This window comes from Eumetopias jubatus, unplaced genomic scaffold (genome assembly GCF_037043125.1).
Source record: "Eumetopias jubatus isolate StellerSeaLion01/CBP00866 unplaced genomic scaffold, mEumJub1_p1.0 scaffold_16, whole genome shotgun sequence".
In the NCBI taxonomy this organism is placed as follows: Eukaryota; Metazoa; Chordata; class Mammalia; order Carnivora; family Otariidae; genus Eumetopias; species Eumetopias jubatus.
Genome location: NW_028274822.1, coordinates 69,465,383 through 69,485,001, shown reverse-complemented (window position 1 = coordinate 69,485,001; position 19,619 = coordinate 69,465,383). Strand labels below are relative to the sequence as shown.

Below are 19,619 nucleotides of genomic sequence, written 5' to 3'. Positions count from 1 at the left end.
CGTACTTTTATTTTATACCAAATATTACATGAAGATTTAGGTAAATTACAGAAAATTTTTATCTTGTTAGACCGAGCCCACCATATCAAGAAGTAAGAAATTTTTAGATACCGAATCTGTTACCTCACTTATATTTTTAAAGGTAGGTTATCATAGCATAAAATCTGATATGTTACTTAATTACTGCTATCTAAAGATTCACCTATTCCTAACTACGGTCAATGTATGAAGCCTATTAACAATCAATTTTGCCCTGTAACCTGTGTAAACTAATGACATATTTATATGGGGGGAAATGGAGCTTAGCCCAGAAAGCCCCGGGAATATGAATTTATTTGTGGGTCTAGAGTAGGGGTTGGCAAACTATAGCCCATGGGCCAGCACCTGTGTTTATAAAAAAGGTTTACTGATATACAGCCACACTCATTCATTTATGTATTGTCTATGCCCGCTTTCATGCTACAAGGGCAGAGCTGAGTAGTTTGACAGAGACCCTATGGCCTACAAAGTCTAAAATATTCACTATATGGTCCTGTACAGAAAAAAAGTTTGCTGAACCCTGGTCTAAGGCACCATCCAGAGGAGAAAGTAAGTTTTCTAGTGTACTTGGCAGGTATATTCCTTTAGGAGTCTGGGTTCCTCAGGCTATCACAGCTCACTAACGATTAGTTTTACCTACCTGAATCCTGTTACTCTCATTTCACACTTACAGAGAGAGATTTGATTTCCCATGTAGGCTTGCCTACAGGGAGAAGACATACTGACCAGCCAGTGTGACCATTCCTACAAAGTAATGATTCTACTTTTCACTGTGAATTAAAGAACTGGCTTTCTGATTTATAGTCTCTCATGAAGTGGATTAGCATGCGTCAGTCCTTTGGAGACGATAACCTCTGATATACTAAAAAATAAAAGTCAAGTTTCTGGACCTGCAAAGCTAAGGACCAGCTCCTGAAATACGGAGATCCCTCTAGGGTATCCATCCTACGAAGCCCTACCTGGGTAAGCAGAGTCCCTCAGAGATATTTCTGTGACATGTCCCTCCATCCTACTTGTGATGCTACCAAAGCTTAAGGAATGAGTACCCATCATTTCTCAAAATCAGATGCAGAAATATCACATGACTACCATAAGACTCAACATTCCACATAGAGTAGCTGCTTCAGAGAAGTGACACTTTTTCATTAGATAAGCACTTCCTCTCTTCAAGTGTCTGATGTGACACAAATGTTTTAAAAAATCATCAAAAGAAAGTTAACATCAAACTCAACATTTTTGAAATGTTTCAAGAACAAATCATAAGCTACCTGTCAGCATCTGCACTTTATCATGTGAAGTGTTACTCTGGAAAGCTGTCATTCACACTCATCTGAATTGAGATCTCATGTCTTACCTGACTTGGGCTGATCTTTTCTTCAGCAGCTGTGGAATGTTGATGTGGGTCTTCCTTTGCTCCCTCACAGGGGTCTCTTACAATTTCCGCCTGGTCCCCTTGATCTCTGAAGACCTTTAGCTCCATGCTCTTGGTTTTCTCTTCCCTATCCAAGATCCCAGAAGCCACAGAACCTCCTGCTGTGGAGTCCACCAGCCCACACCGCCCAGGCTCACCCCCATGATCCAAGGCGCCCGAAGTTTCTTCACAACAACTTTCCGCACGAGTCCTCTGCAGCTCCAAGGGCACTGCCCTACTCTGACTTATAAGAGAGCTTGAGGCTCCAGGTTTTACATCTGGAATCACACTTGGCTCAGGGTCAGCATGAAGCTCTTTGGAGACACTCACTGGGAGTTCAGAGTATAATTCCTGTACCACGGCAGACATGGAGGAATCAAGTGGAACTGGCTGAGTCTCTACTCCGGATGACAGCATTAGGGCAGATGGAAGATTATGGAGTCAAGTCTTTTACATCAAACGGTTCACCCTGACACAAATCAAAGGAAGGGATAAAAGTTTAAAACCTTGCAGGGTAGAAGAAAGCTGTTTCAGCTAAAACTGGCTAAAATAAGGACAAAAAAATTCCACCTCAATTGCTGACAACAACCTGGCACCAAAACATCCTCCTTAAAGACTGTGAATTAGTGGAAAAATAAATACCTTAAACCTTTAATAGACATCTGTCTAATCTCAATTCAAATACTGCCTAATGAACGATTCTCAATTTAAACCTGGAGGGCCAGCAAATGTAGATGAGAATAAGACATGTCTGAGCATCCAAGGATGGAAATGATATAAATTAGAAGATAAAGATGATTTTCTACTTGTTTTCAGGGCATGAACCTTGCCTGTTTTGTTCACTGCTGTTATCCCCACTGCCTGGGAGAGGTGCTCGGCACATAGAAGGTACTCAGTAAATACTTGTGGAATAAACATACACTGAGGGATTCTGAGGAATTTAATATACTGACTTTTCCTCAAGAATAATTCTCTATGAAAGTTTAGAGACAACAGAATTCCATTCCTTTACTGCTTACCAAACACTTGAGCTGTGTCTACCCAGACTGGCACAAGACACTACTAAACCAGACCTTCAGCAGAATCCTCTCTTTTATTCAGCATCTTGAGATTTTCCAAGTGCCTTCACAGACACAACTAATTTGATTCTCGCAACCCCGTGAGCAAAGTAGAGCAGCTGTCACCATCCTGTTATAGATCCTAACATTACACTGAAGAGGTAAAAATGACCTGCCTAAAACATTACAGGGTTATCTGAGGGGGCAAGAGGGATACCCAAGAGGCTTCCACAGTGTTGGGAATGTTCCACCTCTTGCACTGGAGAGTGGAAACATGAGTTATTTGCTAAAATATGTATATTTGTGTAGTTCATAAAACTACATTATTAAAGTTAAAACACACACACACACACACACACACACACACACACACACACACACAGCTAGGGAATGGTACGCTTGGAACTAGAGTTTCCTGATTGGTAACCTTTCCATTTTAGTCTACCAAATGTGTGCAGTTTCCACAACAAAACCCACTTTGATCTGACCAAGGTGGAAACTGGTTAACCAAATAAGATACTACATGCTTTCATTCTTGATGCTTTCCCTAATCCTAATAAAAGGAGAGAAAAGGTGAGACTTTTCTAGCAACTGAGTTCATAACAATGATTTACTTGAGGTATTGATGGCAAATCCCTTTGGCCAAAATACACACAGGAAAGGATAGTTCAGAAAGCCAGCAGATTTCTACTCCTACCACTTTCTAACATCCATCTTTTCCCAAAATAAACATATTACATACAAGCAAAATCCATTGCTGGCTACCCAACTGTTTTGACTGCTGAGTTGTCTCACCTTTTCTCCACTGACCACATTCAGATTTCTGAGCAGGAGGGACTCTCCAATACACCATGTAAATCTTTACAATTCAGTTTCCTTGGACCGCCTCTATTCCTGCCCTGATTTTCTGGGGGGAGCCCATGTCACTTATACAAAAGGCACTGCTCTACCTCCAGGTCAAGAAGCACCTGCTCCTTGATTATTCCTGGGTTTACAATCTTTCCTCCTTGCACAGATGATCCCATCCATTGACCTGTGCTATCAAGACTGAAGCTGGAGGCTGAGGTGGGACAGATGACAGGTCCTTTCACTTTGGACCATTCTGCCTTTCTTCTGGTTTTCCAACCTGTGGTGGATAGTTTACTTACTCACGTTCCTATGCTTTCATCCACTGGGTGTCCTTAATGTTTTGAAGGACTCTTCCCCAAAGGTAAAAGTATATAACATGACACTACTAATTTAAATACTAGAAATTATAGGAAATCAGACTGTTGGTTCATTAAGTTTAGAGAACACAGGAAGGCTGCTGAAAAAATCTGAATCCAAAAAAGCAGCAAGGAGAGAGAAATTGTTGTGTCCAGAAGTATGGTGAGAATCAAATGAGACACTTTCATAAATGGTGCTGACAAAAATGTATCCTTTCTGGAGCTACAATCTTCCCCTTTCTCCTCTAGTTCCTGGATATTTTTAGAGGTACTTTAGATTTTAGGCCACTTAGTGTCTGTATGTGCATGTGGGGGTTAACAGCTAAAGTAGAATTGCTACTGGATGCCAAAAAAGGGGAGGAGGTGCTCATTTTCATTTGGTTCAGTTTCCCTTTCCCAACAACAGATACAATTAAGTTTTTGGTTATAACACCACATACAGACCAGAAGAGTAAGTGCAGGAAAGGATACTGTAGAAGAGCAGGTTTGTTGATGGAGATCAGCTCCCTGGGTCTCTTGCCACTACGTGCTCAAGAGCTCCTCCCCCTTACCCGCCACTAAGGTATGAGTGTTCTCAAAAGTTTAATCCTTGGGGCGCCTGGGTGGCTCAGTCATTAAGAGTCTGCCTTCGGCTCAGGTCATGATCCAGGGTCCTGGGATTGAGCCCCACATCGGGCTCCCTGCTCCGCGGGAAGCCTGCTTCTCCCTCTCCCATTCCCCCTGCTTGTGTTCCCTCTCTCATTATGTCTCTCTCTGTTGAATAAATAAATAAAATCTTTAAATAAAAAAAAAAGTTTAAGCCTTGACATACCTCTCAGGCTTCACTTTTCTGATGACCTCACTGTTTTTGCAGCCTTTCTATGTAGATGACTCAAAACTGTCCCTTTAAGTATAGGTGACCACATGAGCCAACAATTCCACTCCTAGGTATATATGCACAAAAACTAGTACACAAATGTTCAGAGCAGCACTATTCACAATAGCCAAAAAATGGAAACATCTTATACGTCCATCAACTGATGAATGGATAAACAACGTGGTACATCTGTACAATGGATTATCACTTGGCTGTAAAAAGGAAGGAAACACTGATTTGTGATACAACATGGATGAACCTTGATGATATTATGGTAAGTAAAACACACCAGTTACAGAGAACCATATAAGTTCTCATACATATAAAATACCCAGAGTAGGCAAATCTATGGAGTTGGGAAGTGAATTAGCGGATCCTTAGTGAGAGCTGGAAAAACTAGGAGTGACTGCTAATAGAGTTTCCTTGGGGGGCAATAAAAATGTCCTAATAGTGATTGTGGTGATGGTTACACAACTCTGTGACTATGCTAAAAATCACTACATTGTACAATTTAAGTTGGTGAACTGTACGATACGCAAATTATATCTCAAAGCTGATTTAAAACAAAAACACCTGTCCCCAGCCCCCATCTTTTCTCAAATTCCTGACCTATGTTTCATTTATAAGGGTGGTACCCCTCCCAAACTTCACATGTCTAAGATAGAACCCATTCAACCCAATGAGTAATTGAGTCTTACTACATACAAACAGCAATGAGAAACAAAGATGAATAAGATGTTCTCAGTAAACTTACATGTTTATTTTTTATCCTGTTGCCTCTCTCAGGAACAACACCCTCATTATTCTAGAGCTCAGACTTGAACCCCCAGAAACAACTACATCTGACCTTCCACCTGTTGTTCCATTAGCACTTGTAGCCCACGTTCTCAACTCCTGCAATGTCTCTAACAAATCCCGCTCCTTTCCATCCCCCTGGCCTTAATTCAAGATTTGTTCTAAACACAGGATCATGCACAAACACACATTTACTAAACAGATCTGCATCATGAAGAGGCAGTATTAATAATCACCTAGACTGGTTCCAAATATTCTTCAAGGAAAACAGTGCTATTACATTTCTTATGCATGCATCTGTGCTGTAAACTGGCATTGGTCAAAACAGAATTTTAAAGCTTTGGCTCCCTGCAAATAACTTCCAATTTACAAAAGCCAAACACCTCTTGAATCTTCTGTTTGGTAATTTGGTAATAATTCTAAGAATTTTCAACCTGGAAACAACTAAGCACATTGGCTGTTGAAGCAAAACAGACTTCTCTCCTTTTCTCCTTGCCCCATCCTGGGTCCTTAAGTTTCTGAGCAGTATCTGCAGTTGAATCACCCAGAACAGGGAGTGTCTCGGCTGGAACCATCAGAGTTGAAGTAATATTTAGATATAAGTCTAGAGCAGCAGATTAAAATTATTCTCAGCTCACTAGCTTGCACCACCAAACTCTTATTTTAGCTATCTATCAAAATATTGGTAATGTTACAGACTGCAGGAACAGAACAAAATGTTAACAAGACATTCAAGTTCTTTAAAATTAAATTTCTAAATACGCTGGAACAATTAAAATGATGGTGTAGAGAAACATAACTCTACAAAGAAGGCTGCCTGGGATAGTTTATCAAACTAACATCAAAACTCTTTTATTTTGGTAAAATATGAACGTAGGAAAACTGTTTGAAAGAATATAATCCAAATATTAATAGTACTACCCTGAGTGAGAAGATCACAAACAACTTATACGTTGTTACTTTTTTTTACAGTAAATATGTATTTCTTCTGTTAAAACATTTTAAAAAATAGTTTCCCAAGATCCAAATAGAAATAAAGAATAACTGGTAAGTGTATTACCCCTTTATTTTTATCAGTATCTTTCCAAATGTCAGCTCTCTGCCTCAACCATAAAAATTTTCACATTAAAGCGTTAAGTAAACTTGAAAACAGTGAGTTACATATGCTCATAAAATGAAGGGAGGGATTTATAGCTTAATTCTTACTAATGACTTATAACCAACCTACTGGGTGAGCACAGTGGATAATTATCCAGTTTGAGGTATAAGCAAAAAATAAATCATAGATTCACAAACAACTCTTACCAGCTGCTACTGGCTTGTCATCTTTACCATGACACAAATGAGAATTAGATTGTTTAGGGAATGGACTGATCCCTGAAAAAAGACCCATATTTATAGGGAGTATGCAGTAAATTATCCCAATAAAAGAAAAAATTCTTTTGAATTGAGAACAATCATCTCAAAACCTTTCTATGTCAAATCCAACAGCGACGCTGGGAAGCAATCTAGTTGCTAGTCTCCAAATTGAGAGACCAGGGTCCCTATCCTGCTGGCTGTATGGCCTTGAATGTGTCACTTAACTTTCCTGGGCTTGTTTTTCACATGTAAAATGAACAAATTAAACAAAATAACCGCAAAGGGTCCTGCCACTCATAAATATCCAATGACCCTAAATGATAGCTTTGCGGGGTGCCTGGGTGGGACTTTAAGTGTCTGCCTTCAGCTCAGGTCATGATCCCAGGGTCCTGGGATCAAGCCCTGCATCAGGCTCCCTGCATCAGGCTCCCTGCTCAGCAAGAAGCCTGCTTCTCCCTCTCCCACTTCCCCTGCTGTGTTCCCTCTCTCGCTGTGTCTCTCTCTGTCAAATAAATAAATAAAATCTTTAAAAAAAATTTAAAAAATGATAACTTTTCTATTTCTCTGTTTCTCAAAGTACATCTATAGATACCAATAATGGTGGTAGAGTTCCAACTAAGCCCCACTGCAGACACTCAAGGCATAGGAGGTAATTTAAGAACACTTTACACACAAAAAAGATGGAAAGCTTTTTCTTAGTGGCAATGTTAATTCCTATCCTACCAAATAACAAAAACATGAAAAAAAGAAAATATACTGCTGCAGTTCTCAATCTCATTAGAATACATTTTATAATACTAAAAATTTGACAAAGTAGCCCTTTCAGTTCAGTAGTTCAAACACTCCCTAAAACAAAAGTTCTGGGGGTACAAAGTTTACAGCAATGAGTAAAATGTAGAAAAAAAGAATCAAACAAAGAAAACAGCAGAACAGAAAACCATGTGCCCAATAATCCCCAGTCTGAAGGTCTCCCCTCCCTTTAATTCCAATGCAAAAGGGCTGCTCAAAACGAGAAACAGTAACACCGGGTGCCGCCACACTTGTGTCAAGGGACAAATACTCACAAAATTGATCAGGCCCTCAGAAGTTCACAACACTCCTTTCACCTTGAGAAAGGGGCTTTCTTTTCCAAGATTCGGACACTGTAGCCAATGCCTCCGTGAGGGCATTCGGAGAAGGGGCCTCTTCTTGAGGGACAGAGAAAGAAGAATCTTTTAACGAGATCTCTAGACAAACAGAAAGTCGGGTAGGGAAGTCTATATACTAAACAGGGCCCAGCTCTTCAACATGGAAGTGCAGGAAATCTCAAAAGCATCAAGCACTGTTTCCCTTTTCCTTCCTTTATTAGCATGCAGAAAAAGGATCCCTCTGTCTCCACGTGGGGAGTGAAACAGCGAAAATGCTCCTGATTTCTGACAAAGGCTTTCTGCATAAAAGATTTTCATTTCTTTTTCAAAGGAAGAAGAGAAGGAAACCATCTGTGCCACTCTAAATACACTGCAGGAAAGAGTCCTCCTCTCAAAGGTACAGAGTCTTATTTTTCTTGGGAGAGAAAGAAAAGAAGTTGGAAGCTCCCTCTTTGAGGAGGGGGAGGTGTGCAGATAGCAGGAAGCTTTTTAATCACTACAGCAGGTAGGGGGAGTGGGAGAGGATATCTCTAACCAGTCAGGAAGAAGTGATAGCTTCTGTGGACAAAGGGAAGGCTGGCTTTTAGTATCAGTTCTCCCTCCCTCTTGGACTATAGACCTGTTTCCAAAAACAAAGTCTTTTCTCTTGATCATTCTCAGGCCCTCTTTTGTTAATTTGGGGAGCATGGAAGAATCTAAAGGGAGTAAACATGCCTCTTTCTCCACCCAAGGGTGGGGAGAAGTCTCCTTTCCAGTGAGAAAGGATGGGTTGAACACCTGTGATGTGGGGGTGGGGATGGGAGGAGGCATGCATGGAAAAATGTGGGTCTCTATGGAAGATACTAGTTTTCTTTCTTTAAAAACAACAACAACAAAAACAGCAGCGGCAAATTAAGTAACAATGACAGCAACAATTTACCAAAAGCTTACTAATGTCCTAAGCACTTACACAAATTCTCCCTTAGCCCTCAAGACAATGCTCCACAAAAAGGACCCAAATTAGAGATGGGCTAATTGAGACTCAGAAAGGTTAAACAACTAACCAAGGTCACGAAGATGGGAAGTGGGAGACAGACTTGCAACTACCACATTCCAGACGCCATGCTCTTAACTGTGCAAGGGAAAGGAGCTCATTGCACACCAAGAGACTTGAGGGAAGAGAAGCGAGGCTCCGTCGGTGGACGTGATTGGGGGTGGGGGGGGGGGAGAGACTGACTTCTAATACCACACAGTAAATTCAGGGTCTTCCTCTTTATATCTAGGGGTAAAGGTGAAAAATAAAAGAAAGAAGGTAAGTCTCTCTTTTACAGGGAAGGAAGACTCCCCCACACACTTTTAGGCAAGTTGAGTCTCGCTCTTCATCTGGGGAGCGCTGAACAAATCGGGGGAAAGGTCTTGTTGAGGGGCTACTATCCCTCTTATTGAAATAAGTTTAGAATCGCCCTCTCACACCCCGGGAGCGGGTATCGCGCCGCTGACAAACGCACAGGAGCTGGGGAAGGGCGTACGCCCACAACAAGGGGCGTCGCCCTCCTCGAGAAGTTGGGGGTCCCCCGCCGTATAGAGGTTGAAGAGTATCTCTCCCCCGTCGGAGCCATGACTCGGGAGAAGCCGTTTCCCCCTCGCGACGCGGGGCCTGGTCTCCTCCCTCTCCCCCGGTCGTTCCGCCGCCCGCAAAGCAGCCTCCGTTCCCTTCAGCGCCCCAAGAGGGAGGGGGCCCCGGGCCCCCCCTCAGCCTTCAACGCCAGGCGGAGGGTCCCCTCAGGGTGGAGTGGGGCGGGGCGGCTGCGCCCGAAGCCTTCCCGCCCCCGGCCTCTTACCCTGAGGCCTGCTCCGCGGCCTGCGCTCGCCCCGCCAGCCCGGCCTTTGCAGCCGCAGCCCCGTCGCCGCCAAAGCTACCTGAGCCTACCGAGCCGAGAGAGCCCGGGGGCGCTCCAGCCGCCACCGCCTCTTCGTCTCTATGGTTTTCTTCCTTCTCGCACCCCCCCACCCCCACCCCGCACTTCCTCATCCGGGGCCCGAGCCAGCCATGCGGGCTCCCCAAAGTCCCGCCCCCGCATGGCGCGCGCGCAATCTTGGGGGCGGCTCTTCCCCCGTCCAGCCTCCGGCCCTGGGCCTGCCCTAGCAGCCCTCTGCCCGGCCCCTGCGGTTAGGATACTTAAAGGGGAACACACGTTTTGCCCCAGCACCTATTGAACCATAGGGCCCATTGTCTCCACTGCTGCTACTCTGATCCAGTCCACTATTTTCCTGGCCCGAATGGCCGCAATTCTAGGGGACTCTCTCTGGCAGCCCAGGAGATAACTTGAATCAGTGTGTTAGGTCATGTCAGTGCCCTGCTCCTTCTAATCACACTGACCACTAAATCTAAAAGGCACCTCTGCCTCCTGTCCTGCAAGACATCTTGTTTTAATATTTTCATGGCTTAAACACTGGCTGAAATTGTCATGTTCCATCTATTTATTGATTAGTTCATCATCTGTCCCTTCCCATGCTTGTTCATCATTCTGTGGTCAGCACCTAGCATGGTGTTGGGCACAGGTAAATGTTCAACAGACATTTGAAGGAAGGAAACAAGGTTTATTCAAAAGGGAATCAAAGGAGCACCTGGGTGGCTCAGGCGATTAAGTGTCCAACTCTTGATTTTGGCTCAGGTCATGATTTCAGTGTTCTGGGATTGAGCCTGTGTTGTGCCCCATGTGGGGCTCTGTGCTTGGTGGGGAATTTGCTTGAGATTCTCTCTCCCTTTCCCTCTGCCCCTTCCTCCTGCTTGCGTGCACTCTCTGTCAGATAAATAAATATTTTTTTAAAAGGGGGAGAATTTAAGGAAATTCAGAGAATAGAGTCAACTTGATCCAAATCACACAGCCTTGTATTAAATACAGAAATCTGTTGCTTTTTGGACCTTATCAACCTGGCTGACTATAGAACTAGAGGTTTGGAGGTTTATGGGAGATTTTAATTCTCTCTTCTTTGATCAGGATATCTTTGAGCCAGTGAACATGTGAACCATTTTGGCCAAGATAGTGGTTTTCCCACTTGTGGTCAGGGCTGGAGGTATATAAACCCAAATGCCAACTCTATTATTTTACAGGCTGTGAGTGCATAGATCATCTGTATATGTGTACAATTCATACATAGGCTACTACAGATGGTACTGGGATGATTTAACTAGAAATTCACTTTAAAACATTTCTACCTTTACAGTATCCACATTGTCCAGTGCTTTCTCAGGCAACTACCTGCCTATAGAAAGGGATCTGAGAAACCCAGTATTACTGGTTTGTCTTTTTGCCTCAGGCTCTAGCATGACTGCTCAGCACCATTGTTGATCTTGTCTTTATTTTATTTTAAAATATTTATTTATTTTTTTAAAGATTTATTTATTATTTATTTTGAGAGAGTGAGAATGAGAGAGAGAGAGGGTACATGAGAGGGGGGAGGGTCAGAGGGAGAAGCAGACTCCCTGCTGAGCAGGGAGCCCAATGTGGGACTCGATCCTGGGACTCCAGGATCATGACCTGAGCCAAAAGCAGTCGCTTAACCAACTGAGCCACCCAGGAGCCCTAAAATATTTATTTATTTGTTTAAGGGGGGAGGGGCAAAGGGAGAGAGAGAGAGAGAATCCTCAAGCAGACTCCCCCCGCCCAGTGCGGAGCCTGACACAGGGCTCAATCCCACAACCCTGAGATCATTACCTGAGCTGAAGTTAAGAGTTGGATGCCCAACTGACTGAGCCACCCAAGAGCCCTGATCTTGTTTTTTTTATGTGATATTTTGTTAATAGTGGATTTTTGTATTAATTTTTATTTTTAAAAATTATTTCAAATATTATCTTGTTCCCTGAGCTTTTTTGACATCTCCTTAATATTTTGTGCTCTAAAGGCAAGTGTCTCACTAACCTTACTCACCTCACCCTAGTCCCAACTCTGCTCCTAGCTCTGTATTAGGCACAAAGAGGTCCAAAAGAAATAGCATATATAACATTCAATCCCCTGAAAGTTGAGGAGAGCCAGTTTCCTAATCAATTCCATACTTGTCAATAATATTCTGCTTTTATATATAGCATTTTAAATTCTTTTAATTTGAAAAACCTAATGTAACATGTTCCTCATTTCATTTGGTCCTCACTTTCTGAACAAGAAAATACATGTACTTCTTATTTCCATCTGACAAGGGAGAAAATTGAGAAAAGAGAATTTGGTGCAAAGCCACGCTGCCAAAAACAGGCTATTGTGCAGGTGGTTGTAGCACAGTGATCTTAGAATCAAGGATCCCCTAGACCAGATCCCCAGTCCAGGAACTAACTACTCCAGCTGTCACTAACCTTGACCAGCCTTTGACAATTTTTTTTATTTTTTTTAAGATTTTATTTATTTGAGAGAGTGAGAATGAGAGCGAGAAAGGTCAGAGGGAGAAGCAGACTCCCCACTGAGCAGGGAGCCCGATGTGGGACTCGATCCCGGGACTCCAGGATCATGACCTGAGCCAAAGGCAGTCACTTAACCGACTGAGCCACCCAGGCACCCGCCTTTGACAATTTTTTAAAAGCTCAAAACCTATGAAGGTTTTTGTTTGTTTTTTGTTTTTTAAAATTTATTTATTTATTTGACAAGGAGAGCACAAGTAGGCAGAGCGGCAGGCAGAGGGAGAGGGAGAAGCAGTCTCCCCACTGAGCAGAGAGCCTGATGAGGGTCTGGATCCGGGATCAGGACCTGAATTGAAGGCAGACACTTAAGCAACTGAGCCACCCAGGCGCCCCCGTCAAGGTTTCTTACACGTTTTTGCCAAATTAAAAAGTGAAATATTTGCAGTTCTAAGATAGGACACCAATTATAGACATCTCTCAGGAGATGGAATCAAATTTCCTTGAGGGCCAGGGAGAGAGAATCCCATTAGTCCTTCTGGGATGGAAGGACTTCCCACCAGCCACTGCTGCTAACAAAAGTCAGAGGGATCTGAAAGTGTCCCCTCCCCCGAATTAGCAACATTAAAATCTTTTATAGTTAACATTTTATCACTGAAAGTTTTTGCAACTGTTGCGGTCTACTTGATTACATGTTTTTACTTTTATAGAAAATTACAATTATTTTATAGTTTTTTAAACTTCTGAATCCTAAAGTAAAAGTATGGATGCTTAAGGAAGCTCTTGTCTTCAGCCCTCCCCTCCCCTGCCTTCGCCCACTCCCGTCTCCTTTGTGGTATGCGTTTTTTAATTTAAACATTCAAAAAATTTCCAAAAACCGTGTCAATTAGATGGAGCTGGCAACTTGTTAGGAGCCCTTGGCGAGTTTCTGGCACAGCCCACACAGCTTTGATTTTCTTCTTGAGAACTGAAAGATGTTCTGACAGGGGCTTAGGCTGAGCTCCTGGGTGTGAGAGGAGGATGCTGGTTAAAAGCTCAGCCTTCAGAGCCAAGTTAGACTCGACTGGGACAGGATCCATCCTTGCTTCCTTCTGAGGAGTTTCGTGTCCTCTGCCTGTTTACCTTTTGTGAAATACAACAGTACCTGCCACCTAATAGGGATGTGACCATTTTATAAGAATGTCTGTGAAAGTTACAGTAGCTCTTATTAATAACCAGGGAGGAACGGAATTCATTTGGGCTTTCGAGGGATTTGAAAGGCACACCCCAAAGTGAATACTTCCCAGCAGGGTCCATTGCACTAAGTCGCAAGTGCTCAGCCCTTTGCATTTTACAAAAGTTCTCGCAGAAACTATTTAGTGCTTCTCAGTAGCCCCGTGAGGCCAGGCGAGGGTCCACAACTTCGTTTACAGATCCGGGGAGACTCGCCTGAGTTTGCCCTGTTGGGGGATCACTAAATCGGAAACGAAGCTCTTCGGCATGGATCTATCTCAGAATGTCTGGGAAGAAAAGGATTTCCTTTCTGCCGTCGGGCCAGCAAGCGGGAAACGCAGCGGACAGCGGGAGCTAGAGGCCACACGCGACGCCCCGCCCCTGGCGGGAGCCCCGGATGGGGAAGTGGCGCGGACACCGAGATGAGGCGGAGGCCGGGCCAGAGCGGCCCGGGGCGTGTGGGCGGGAAGGGGGGCGGGGCCCCGGGGCGGAGCCACCGGTGCTGCGCGGGTTCTCAGGTGAGCGCTCTGTGGCCGGGGCGGGCCGGCAGGAGCTTTGAGCTTGGGCTCGGAAGCCGCAGGGACTGTGGGGGCGAAGGCGGGGCGTCCAGCGGAGGCACGGGGGACCTCGGGAGGGTCCGGCCCTCGGAGCCCCGGCCTGAAGAGGGAAGGGGCTCCGGAGCTGCGGGTGAGTGGGGTTGCTCGCCGGGCCCGGGCTTGTGGAGTATGAGGGAGGGGGTGGTGGCCCAGGTTCGAGTCCTGACCCCACTCCCCATCCTGCTGTGTGATCTTCGACAAGTCTCCGTGCCTCTCTGAGCTTTAGTGGCCGCAGCTGTGAAATGAGGGTGGGAAGGAGGAGCCGCTGAGAGTTTGTACAGATGGACATTCAGGGAACGAAGCCCTGCCTTCCTCCTGTTTATCCTCTCCTTGTCCAGGACCCTGACTGCGAAACGTGAACGGTGGGAGTGTCTCAGTGTCTGAGTGACCTTGGGCAAGTCCCTTGCTCTGGCCCACCCTTTCTTCATCTACAAAATGAGTGCGCTAACCTCTTCCAAGATCTCTTTAGTATTTGGGTGTTATTGCTTTAGTTAGAGACAAGGCAGTGAGTGCCCAATTTAATACAGGTTTTCCCTTTAGGGTGTGATAGAATATCTTCTTGGAGGTTGGAACAGACCCTGGCCCGAATTTCCTTTAGTTCCCAGATTCTGTTTTGTCCTCTAACCCTCCTTGTAATTGGAGGAGTGATTTCATCCAAGGGTTGGTGCTACCTCTCCTCTGAACAATACCAGTATATTTAGTAGCCTAAAATCAAAGAGCAATTGCAAGGAAAAGTCTGACGTTCTAGCCTTTTTGTGTTTCAGTGGCAGAGAGGCAAGATGACTTCTCTCCCCCAAGCTTGGAACAGCTGAAGGAAACAACAGTACAAGATGAGAACAACAAAGGTCTACAAACTCGTCATCCACAAGAAGGGCTTTGGGGGCAGTGGTCAGTATTGATTGGTCTTTGGGGGTTGTGTAAATTGGCTGAGGTTCTTGGTGTGTCCAGTGCCTTGAAAATGGCACACTGACTCATGTGACAATAGAGGCTAGAGGCGACTTAACTGAGTGAAGCAGCAAGTATAAAATATTTCCAGGGAGGGCAGTAGCACCAGAGAGCAGAGGCCCCTGCTAAAAGCATTTGTATTCTGACTTTTAAGGAACACTGTGAGTGTTGCCAGTCTACTACCTTTCATTTATTTGCATTTTATATTACATATTTATTGCATACGTCTTATAAAATCCTAGTCTGCACTGGTTTGGCAGATAAAAGAAACTTACATTACATGAGAGCGGTAGTAGGTACACGTTAGACAGGTATGATCAAAGCATGAACCTTTGCCTGGCTCGGAGGCATAGTGAGGAGGGGCAGGACAAAGCATATTCTGTACTAAACCACATTTTTCAGCTCTGCCTCTAACTTTCCCTGTGACCTCAGGCAAGCCCCTAGTTTACCTTATCTACAACTTCAAGCACATTAGAAAGTTTCTCTGTTTTTCTTAGTACCTTGAGTCTATAAGTCTGAAGAATAGGATACCAATTAGTAATATGATTTGTTTTTTCTTTTTGTAAAGGAATAATTTTCCTTTTTGTCCTAACAGTCTTATTTGCTTCAGAAATTGGAATTAACAACACAACGAATCTTTTTGAAGTTGTATTTTACTATGCATTTGTTCTTGTATGTGTGTAAGCCTCCCAAGGGCAAAGACTCCCTGAAAGGGAAAACACTAGTTTTGATATCGTAAAGTTTGTGAGGATTGAGTGAGATGATGTATGTAAAGTATTTAGTAGAGTACCAGGCTCAGTGCTGCTCAGTAAATGTAGCCATTATAACTACCAGGACAAGGCTATACCAGGCATTGCTATATTTAAAACACAATTTCTGCTAAAATCCACAGTCTCTTGTTAATACTAGACTTTGTATGCAGTTGATGCTGCCTGAACATTTGTGGGATAGAATTGAGTAGGGGACAGAAATAACTTTTGACAGACCGAAGGATACAAGGATATGGTATATACAGTGTATATACAATGTATACAAGTCTACCTTTTCATGCGTATAAAACAAAGCTAGGTGCTATACCGTCTCCTGTAGGACTGTAAATAAAAACACATCAAACAAAATTAGGTGCGTGTCTGTGCCAAACATAGAGGTTATGAATATGACAAGGTCCCTTGTCCCTAAGGAGCTTTTAGCTTGATGAGACAGATAGGTAAAAAGGAAATGGTAAAATGAAACAGTGGAATTTGTGCTCAGGGAGTTTAGTTCAGACTATGGAGGTTAGGAGAAGGCATCGTAGAGGATTTGGCATAAAACTGTCAATGGAAGCAATATACCAAATACAATTTGGGATTAACCCAGTGCTTTGCTTTCCTAGGCTGAGCTTTTGTTGGGTCCGATTATATTTGAAATTTAGATATACTTATTTGTCATGGTTTTAGCATAATTAAAGGCCATATCTTTCCCTCAAAATTAAGACCAAAAAAATCACTTCTTCTTAATGGTTCTGAGTTTGTTATATATGAAAGCGTTCTCCCGACCCCCAGTGAAGGTGGGGGTAGGAGTAGATAAACATGAAACTATGTCCTCCTTATATTTTAAGAGTCTCACTGGACCCTCATGTGAACTGGTATCCAAAGTTTTTCCCTAATCAATTGCTACCTTCCAAAATCTAGGGCATTTTGGTTGCCTTGTGGGTTTTTGTTTTGTTTTGTTTTGTTTTTTTTATGACATATGAGAGGTGGTGGGCTTTAGGCAGAAGGAATCTTGGGCTAGTAATCAGTCCTGGCTGTTATTAGCTGTTTACCCTTAGGCAAGTCACTTTATCACCTAGGTCATTTCTTCACTTCTGTTAGATCCAAAGATTTATTGTGAGGATCACATTACGACAGTATTTTTGGATCTTTGAACACTGTTTAAATATCAGGGATTGTGCTGCACTTGTGGGACTCAGGCTGTTTTGTTCCTGGTATACGCCAGGTATGTGATAATTCGAAGGAGTAAAGTGTTAATCCCAGAGGTTTAAGTTCCAGAGAGCAAGGGCTGCTTTTTCCCTGGGGTCAGTGAGGTGGTAGTAGAAAGAACATGGGCTCTGAAGACAAAGGTCCCGAACACTGTTGAGCTCAGCTACTCACTAGCTTTGTGTCTCTGTGTGAATCCTTCAGTTCATCTGAATTGCGATTTAAAATGGAACCTCATCTTCGAGATGGGGTAGTAATACTAACCTGATGAAGTCATGAGGACCCAACATGAGAATGTATACCACAGCCTGTCACCCAAGTGAGTCTGTTTTCTGCTTGAGATTGCTGAATTGTCTTTCAGATGATGAGCTAGTCATGAACCCTAAAGTGTTTCCTCACATCAAGCTTGGAGACATTGTGGAGATTGCTCACCCCAATGATGAATACAGGTAAACATCTCATTAGGATCAAGGGAACTAACTGGGCAGCCTGCTGTTGCCAAGTATTTTGTTTAAGGGGCTTCCAGGGCAGGACAGCTCTTAGCCTTTACCTAAAATTGTTTCTGCCCTCTAGGATTTGGTAAACCAATAATCTTTTAAAAAGTAGTCTATTCTTTTTGTTTTTAAAGTCAAGATGACAACTCTGTGAGAAATTGTGTAGCATTTAGCTATTTCCAGGAGGGCAAGTGCAGAGTTCCCTTGTTTCTAAGAGAACATCCCCCCCCTTGTTGTGCCGTAGGTTAAAATATATCCAGAGGGATCTGTTTGCCTTTTGTAGGGGGTGAAGAAAGCTGGTTAATTACCGCTTACAGCGCCCCATCTCTTTGTTGCTTTCTCCCCCAGCCCTCTGCTTTTGCAGGTCAAGTCACTTAAGGAAGATCTACAGAAAGGTAAGAATTTCATCTCTCTTCTCTAAGGCTTTTATTTTTACTTAGAGAAACTGTTCTAGAAATTGTAAGGAAAGTCTCTTCATAATCTCAGGGAATGAGGGCATAGTACTTCTTTCCTTGTCAAAATGTGTTCACCTAAAAAAATTGTCAGATTTCAAAGCTGCCAAGGAATCTCATTTGTCAGCATCCTAAGGGCACTGAAGAAACCATCTTTATTGTCAGGAGGAAAGTTAACCTGATTAGGTGAAGCTTTATTCTTACCTCAAAAAAAAAATTTGTTGGCAAAGCGTGCTTTCCTAAATATTGTATTTTTTCACAAGATGTTTGTTAACTGCCTACTCTGGGTGACAGAGGATGAAGAAACATATTGATGATTACCTATCACAAATGTAAGGCACTGTACAGGGAGCTTTTTGTAATGTCTCTTTCTTTTTATCTTCCCACACAACACTTGATTGAGGGATGCACTTAGGGTCACCGAGGTGGATTGGCTTGCTCGATGTCAGTAAGTAGGGGAGCCAGAGCAGCCACTCTACTTACTCATTCTGGATCAGATCCTTTCTTTTTTCCTCTACTGAGTGTACCATGCTGTTCAAGGAACCAAAATGTTAATTGATAGCAAATAAGGTAATTCCTTAAATAGTACTTAAAAGAAAATTCTGGTTTCTCTAAAGGATTGTGATGTCCGCTACTTTTATAATTCAGTATGATGTGAAAGCACTTTATAAAACCCAAATCCTAAGAGTTTCCTCCTTCCCCTCACCACCCGATCTCCTGCCATCTGGTATGTTTCTTACTTACCAGATGTAAGGGCTCATTGAAAAGTTTGTTTCTCCCTTAACTACTTCAGCTACTTTCATTCCAAACAAGAAATGATCTCCTTCCTTTTCTGAATTTTCACAGTTCTTTGAACTTTTTAATGTTGCTCCTTAATTTCTTTGTTTTTTAATTGCTGAAGGCTCAGGTCTTATTTCACCAGCTTGTTTCACCTAAAAAGCAGAGCATTCTAAGCTTTAAGATGCTGGAAGGCAGAGACTGTTTCTTGCCCATGGCCAAGGATCATTTGTGTTGCTTGTCAAATGACTATTTATAGATTAGAATATATTTACCTGCTTTTTCAGAATATGTTATCTGATCCAGATTTCTTCTGTTTCAGAAACTATTAGTGTGGACCAGACTGTGACTCAAGTGTTCCGACTAAGACCTTATCAAGATGTTTATGTGAATGTTGTAGACCCTAAGGTATGTCTTTGTTCTGGACTTGAATATCTTTTGGGAATGATTAATACTGTTCCTAAAAGGTTAGGTCTCTAAGGAAATAGTGAGTTATTTAAGTATAGTGTTGGACTATTAAATATGTGGTCATATATAGGTCACTTAGATTATAGGTATTACATAGGTTGCATTTAAAGCTCTCACCCTTTTTTAAAAGCTTTCCTAAAAAGATTCTGTGTATATAGGTACGTGTCAAGCTCAATGTAAAAATTTCTATTAAAATACTATAATTTCTTTAGGTGTTCTCATTTTTTTTCTGAGTTGAGAAATGGTGCTATAATAGGTAAAAATCATTGTCTAAAAGATATCATTGACATTATCTAGAGAAATAAAGCACAGAGCTCAATGTCCTATGTATGTGACAGAATCAAGACTAAACACAGAATTATTACTTTGGTACTCTTTGCACTTAGTCATGATCCAGCTGCTGTAGCATCTGTTGTAGACTTATCATCTGTACTCAAAAGCCTTTTCTGGCAGGATGAAATGCTGTGTATCAGTGTTCTGTTATCAAATGTTCTTCTAGTAGTT

At 42.8% G+C, this 19,619-nt stretch overlaps 2 protein-coding genes across 13 annotated transcripts in view; one reads left to right on the top strand and one right to left on the bottom strand.

Annotated features, from left to right (window-relative positions):
• PRR14L (proline rich 14 like) overlaps nucleotides 1-9,816 on the bottom strand; it is a 55,085-nt gene extending 45,269 nt beyond the window's left edge. Inside the window, exons 1-3 of one of the 5 annotated variants that reach the window (XM_028124597.2) lie at nucleotides 9,671-9,816; nucleotides 7,788-7,910; nucleotides 1,394-1,919 (exon numbers count right to left, since the gene is read on the bottom strand). In XM_028124597.2, coding sequence (XP_027980398.1) covers nucleotides 1,394-1,867 — 474 coding nt within the window. In that variant the 5' untranslated portion in view covers nucleotides 1,868-1,919; nucleotides 7,788-7,910; nucleotides 9,671-9,816. The remainder of the gene's footprint in view (nucleotides 1-1,393; nucleotides 1,920-7,787; nucleotides 7,911-9,670) is intronic. The other 4 variants (XM_028124595.2, XM_028124598.2, XM_028124599.2 and 1 more) reach the window with 4 other exon arrangements.
• Nucleotides 9,817-13,963: 4,147 nt separating this feature from the next.
• Nucleotides 13,964-19,619, top strand: part of DEPDC5 (DEP domain containing 5, GATOR1 subcomplex subunit) — a 121,971-nt gene continuing 116,315 nt past the window's right edge. For all 8 annotated transcript variants that reach the window (XR_015767028.1, XM_088019710.1, XM_088019711.1 and 5 more), the window contains exons 1-5: nucleotides 13,964-14,115; nucleotides 14,789-14,912; nucleotides 17,286-17,373; nucleotides 17,767-17,813; nucleotides 18,970-19,055. Coding sequence is in view for 7 of the 8 variants with exons in the window: in XM_088019710.1 (XP_087875836.1) it covers nucleotides 14,855-14,912; nucleotides 17,286-17,373; nucleotides 17,767-17,813; nucleotides 18,970-19,055 (279 nt within the window). In the remaining variant the exon portion in view is untranslated. The remainder of the gene's footprint in view (nucleotides 14,116-14,788; nucleotides 14,913-17,285; nucleotides 17,374-17,766; nucleotides 17,814-18,969; nucleotides 19,056-19,619) is intronic.